We start from the raw sequence: 6,000 nt of genomic DNA on the forward strand, positions 1-6,000 counted from the left end.
AATACCTGCTGTTGTGGTACTCTGCCCTACTAACAATGCTAGTACATGACACTGTCCTTAGCACAACTCAGAAGTCTGGGTAGGTGTATCTAGATAGAAGAACCTAACTTACAGTGAAAGCTGAAAACTAAGTCTCTTGTATTTTCAGCTTATGTAATGGGAAGAGTCTCAAGGTGAAAGGTGAGGAATTCCCCAAACATAGGAAATGGGTTCAGATTTCTTACTGTTCAAAAACACTGACAGGAAGTGGGATGGGAGCCATGGCAAGGTACTAGGCAGAGAGGAAAATGGAATCTAACCTGGTGTTACAAATGGATCCCTCTGGACTTCTCATCAACCAAGGCAGCGGTGTAAGAAGTTCCAGGGTGCCATTCCCCCACAGAATCTTTGAACAACTAGCAAAAACTGGCAGAGCTATCTTCCTCAAAATTCCAGAATATGATTAAAGAGTTGTAATAACTGGTGAAATGCCAAAATCAAGACAATTCAACTTTAAACACCGTAGGACAGGCTTGTGGTGCCCTTGCTGCCCCCCCCCCCCCCCCGCCTACTCCTTGGTGCTTTACGGAGCCAACCTGAGCCCCCATTGCAGGCCCCTGGCCATATTCTGGAGGGAGCAACATAACCCTTATGTGCATACTGAGGTGCCTGTATATTGGTGCCGATCTATTGAGTAGGAGCATGAATGAGAGAACCACAACACTGGTCACTGGCTCATCTCCCAAGAACTTGGCTTGAAGGCAGAAGGAGCTTGCAGACAGCTGAAGTACTGTAAGAAACAATTAAGGCAAAGTGGCCTGGGGCAAAATATTAACTGTCTTAAGACTATAATAGAGCACACCGAAGAGGGGTAAAGGCTATCTCATAGGGAGTAAAATAGGCATTTAGATTGCTATAAATGAGAGAATTCCTAAGGCCACAAGTAAGCACAATCCCAGGACAAGACACAGGCTCAAAAAAGACAGAAGAAATGGAGATGTCCTTATATAGATAGTGGTGAGGGTGGTGAATACATAGATATGTGACTGTACAGGGAACCACTGATTGTTTACTTAGGACGCAATATATGGCATGTGAACAAAACCATCGTAAAAAAAAAATGCATTGATGAAGAAACCTTGAGGGCACTATATTGAGTGAAATAAGATAGACACATAAAGACAAATATTGCAGGGTCTCACTGATAGAACTAATTATAATATGTAAACCCATAGACATGAAATATAAGTTACCAGGATATAGAATGGAGCTAAAGAATGGGGAGCAGTTGCTTATTATGAGCAGAACGTTCAACTAGGGTGAACTTAAATGTTTGGAAATGAACAGAGGTGATGGTATCACATTGTGAGAATAACTAACAGTGCTGAATGGTGAGTGAATGGGGAGGAAAGGGGAAGCTCAGAGTCATGTATGTCACCAGAAGGAAAGTTGGAGACTAAAAGATGGGAATGTATAAAACAGTGAACCTTGTGGTGGGCAATGTCTGTGATTAGCTATACAAATATTAGAAATATTTTTCATGAACCAGAACAAATGGATGACACTATAACTAGAAGTTAATAATAGAGGGGCTTATAGGAAATAAATATACCTATTGCAAACTATAGTCCACAGTTAGTAGTATTTTAATGTTCTTTCATAAACACTAACAAACGTACTATACCAATACTATGAGTCAACAATGGACAGGAAGTGGTTAGGGATATGGGAGGATTTGAGTTTCCTTTTTTTGTCTTTATTTCTTTTCTGGAGTAATGAAAATGTTCTAAAAATTGAAAAAAAATTAATTGTGGTGATGGATGTACAGCTGTATGATGGTACTGGGAGCAAGTGATTGTACACTTTGGATCTTTGGATAACTGTATGATATGTGAACAATCACAATAAAAAAAACTGCAACAAGATACCATTTCACACCCATTAAAATGGCTGCTATTTTTAAAATGGAAAATAAATGTTGAAGAAGATGTGGAGAAATAGGAACACTCATTCATTGCTGGTTGCAATGTAAAATGGTGCAGCCGCTGTAGAGGACAGTTTGCCAGTTCCTCAGAAAGCTAAGTATAGAACTACCATATGACCTGGCAATCCCACTTCTAGCTATATACACAAAAAAATTGAAAACAGGGACTCCAACAGATAATTGTACACCAATGTTCATAGTAGCGTTATTCCCAATTGCCAAAAGATGGAAGCAACCCAGATGTCCATCAACTGATGAATGGGTAAATATAACGTGGTATATACATAAAATATTATTCAGCCATAAAAAGGAATGAAAGTCCTAATACATGGAACAACATGGATGTGTGATTAGCTACACAAATATTAGAAATATCTTTCATGAATCAGAACAAATGTATGACACTATAACTAGAAGTTAATAATAGAGGGGCATGTTCTAATACATGGAACAACATGGATGCATGTTCAATAAGCCAGACACAAAAGTACAAATATTGTATGATCTCACTGATTTAAAATAATTAGAATAAGCAAAGTCATAGCATCTAAACCTAGAATATAGCTTACCAGGGGACAGGGTAGGGATAGAGAATGGGAAATTAAGGCTTAAAATGTATAGGGTTCCTATTTAGAATGATGGAAATGCTTCATTAATGGATGGTGGTGATGGTGGGACAACATTGTGAATAGAATTAACAGCAATGAAATATATACCTGCATGTGATTAAAAGGGAAATGTTAGATTGCATATATGGTAACAGAATAAAAATTTTTTAAAAAAATCCATGAAGCTACACTACACAATAAACCCTAAGTTAAACCATGGACTACAGTTAATGGTACTAATATAAAAATGTGCTTTCATCAATTTTAACAAATGTTCTACACCAATACAAGGTGTTAATAATAGAGTGGTAAATGGGAATCCTATATTCTATGCATGATTGTTCTATAAACCCACAACTTCTCTAATAAGGAAAAAAATTATAATCTTACCTTATAATAACGGAAATAGTCTCGCTCCTGCAATTTTTTAATTTTGGGGAAGATTTTGTAGGTATTGAAGTTATCAATGCTGACAATATCACACAAGCAATCATCTAGGACTCCACTGACCTAGAAAAAAATACATATATAACTTAAAATATGTAAATCACTGACATTCCAACCTGAACTACTATTTTATAAAAAGATAACTTATTCATTCAAGTTACCCAATATTTAATGACTAAGGTATGTAACTGTAAGGTAGTCACATATTTTTACTATGGTCAACTAAATAAAAAACAATAGAAGCATTATACGTAGCCATTCTGAAGAACTAAATATTGGCTAGCAGACAAAAAGAAAGATATTGGACTCTCCTTCCTCTGCCTAACCATATAAAATCCAAGTGGCTGTTCAAATGCTATGGCAATCTCTTGCCAGAGTAACACAGAAGTCACAGACTGTAATAATATTACTGTAGTGACTCATTTCTTTCATTTAGGCTGCCATTTATTGAATGCTTATGTGACAGGCACTGTGGTAAGAACTTTTTATGTCATTTACTGTTTAAAAGCACACTATGAAATAGGTATCACTATCCCCATTTTGCAGGAAATTAAGGCTTGGCAAATTTAAAATAATTTTCCAAAATAGAAATGGAACTTATTTCCAAGTCCATCAGACTTTAAAATCCATGCTCTTATCCACTACCCAAAGGATTCATCAATCCAAGAAAAGATATGGATATTTTCGAAGTGAATTCAGAGTTCAAAAATCCCATAAAACGTTCTTCTCCTGAATTAGAAAATGAGACTCTCTGACACACACAACTTGGATAAATCTTAAGGGAATAATGCTGAGTAAAAGAAGCCAATCCTAAAAGGTTACATACCTTATGATTCCATTTATATCATATTTTTGAAACAAAAAAAATTTAGAAATGAAGAACAGATTATTGTTTGTGAGAGTTTAAAAATAGGGGTGGGTGTGGTTATAAAAGGACAACAGGAAGGATACTGGTGATAAAACTGTTCACTGTAGTGCTGGATACATGAATCTATTCATGTGATAAAATTGTATAGAATCACATCATACACACACACACACGAGGGCAAATAAAACTGGGGAAGCCTGAATAAGATCAGCGGATTGTATCAACATCAGCGTCCTGGTTATAAAATTGTACTATAGTTTTATAAGATGTTATCATTGGGGAAAACAGGATACAGAGTACATGGGATTTCTCTGTATTATTTATTACAACTACATGTGAACCTACAATTAAAAATGAAAAAAAAAAAAAATGAAGTTGAGCCTGTTACAGGTTATTCATGTGATCCAATAGAAGGAATTACATGCAAATAATGACCAGAGAATAGGAACCAGTCCTTGCCAGCTGTATCCCCATTCTTTCTCCCTAGGAGTGTAAATGTGTCCCAAAGCTCCCTACAACATAAAGAGTTTGAGCTATACTATCTTGAGATAAAGAACAAGAGATCCTTATCAAGAATTTTGGCTCTGAAATTCTATAAGCTTTGCCATCCTGCTTACTAGGATCACTAATTCTACTGAATTTCATCCTATTGTTCCAGCTTACTCCTTTCAAGATTTCAAATCTTAGCTCTTTAAATAACAACAGAAAAAGAGAAACAAATATAAACCAAAAAACTTTCTAGTTTTAAAAAATATATTACTCAGAGATTGGTCTTTCATATGAATTGTTCTTAAATTATTGATTTTTAGTTTGTCAAACACCCTATTTTATTTTATTTCCTTAAAATTTCCTGAATTTTAATTGTGGTAGGGGCTAGGGCAAGCTATACAACATTATCATGCATATATGTATAACTTTTCAAGACTACTAATAAGGCAAAAACTTGTGTATCAAAGTTTTAAGAAACAGAAATGGAATATAGCCAGCATTCTATAAATCTTTCCTTAATTATATTCATCTCCCTCTCCTTAGAGGTAAAAACAAATCTTACTTTTGTTGGTAAAAATAAACCTTATTTTTGTTATTAAACTCTTTACTTTTCTTTCTAATTTTTTCACATATGATGTATCCATCCCTAAATAAAATACTTAGTGTCTTTGTTTTTGAGCTTTAATATTAATGGATTCTAATGCGTGAATTCTTCTGTGCTGTGCTTCTTTTGCCAGCATTTTATTTTGATATCTCTCTGGGCTGATGAATTTCATACTAGCTCTTTTATTTTCCCTGTTATATGGTGGTACATTACATGAAAATATCACATTTTATTCTATTGTTGATCAATATGGTAGGCAGAATAATGCCCCCCTAAAGATGTCCACACTGTAATTCCCAAAACCTGTGAATATCCTAATCTGCATGGCAAAAGGGACTTTGTAGATGTAATCACAAGAATCCTTAGAAGACAGAGAAGGGAGATGAGTGAGAAGAGACACAGAGCAAGAATGGAAGATGCTGCCTTGAAGATGGAAGAAGCAATCACTAGCCAAGGGACATAGCAGCCTCTAGAAGCTGGAAATGGCGAGGAATGAATTCTCCTCTTAAGCTTCCGAAGGGAAAAAAAAAAAAATGCAACCTTGCTGACACCTTGATTTTTAATCCTGTAAGGTCCCAATTCCAGACTTCTGGCATGAAGAACTATAAGACAATAAATATGTAATATTTTAAGCTACCAAGTTTGTGGTAATTTGTTACAGCAACAATAAGAAATGAATACAATATATATTTAGGCTGTTTCCAGATATGGCTAAGTATTGGTATTACCATAAAGACTTTGCACGTGTCTCTTGGTGCACACGAGCAAGAATTTCTCCAGGTTATATACTCAGGAATGGAAGTGCTACAAGTACATATTTAGCTTTATTGGGGATGGCAGGTTGATTTCCAAAATAGTTGAACTAATTTATACTCCGACGAACAGTCGATGGATGTTACTATTGAGCCATATACTCACCAGTATTTGATATTAATTTGTTTTAATTTTTGCCAATCTAGCAAGCATGAAAGGGTATCTCATTTCTTAAAATTTGCATTAATGAGGTACAGTGTTATGTTTT

General features: G+C 35.4%; 1 protein-coding gene across 4 annotated transcripts in view; it reads right to left on the reverse strand.

Annotated features, from left to right (window-relative positions):
• The window catches only part of ERO1B (endoplasmic reticulum oxidoreductase 1 beta), a 70,919-nt gene extending 65,123 nt beyond the window's left edge, over positions 1–5,796 (reverse strand). For all 4 annotated transcript variants that reach the window (XR_005214567.1, XR_005214568.1, XM_037821643.1 and 1 more), the window contains exons 1-2: positions 5,531–5,796; positions 2,962–3,081 (exon numbers count right to left, since the gene is read on the reverse strand). Coding sequence is in view for 2 of the 4 variants with exons in the window: in XM_037821643.1 (XP_037677571.1) it covers positions 2,962–3,081; positions 5,531–5,575 (165 nt within the window). In the remaining 2 variants the exon portion in view is untranslated. The remainder of the gene's footprint in view (positions 1–2,961; positions 3,082–5,530) is intronic.
• Between the last annotated feature and the right edge of the window lie 204 nt (positions 5,797–6,000).

Source organism: Choloepus didactylus, chromosome 2 (assembly GCF_015220235.1).
Source record: "Choloepus didactylus isolate mChoDid1 chromosome 2, mChoDid1.pri, whole genome shotgun sequence".
Taxonomy (NCBI): domain Eukaryota; kingdom Metazoa; phylum Chordata; class Mammalia; order Pilosa; family Megalonychidae; genus Choloepus; species Choloepus didactylus.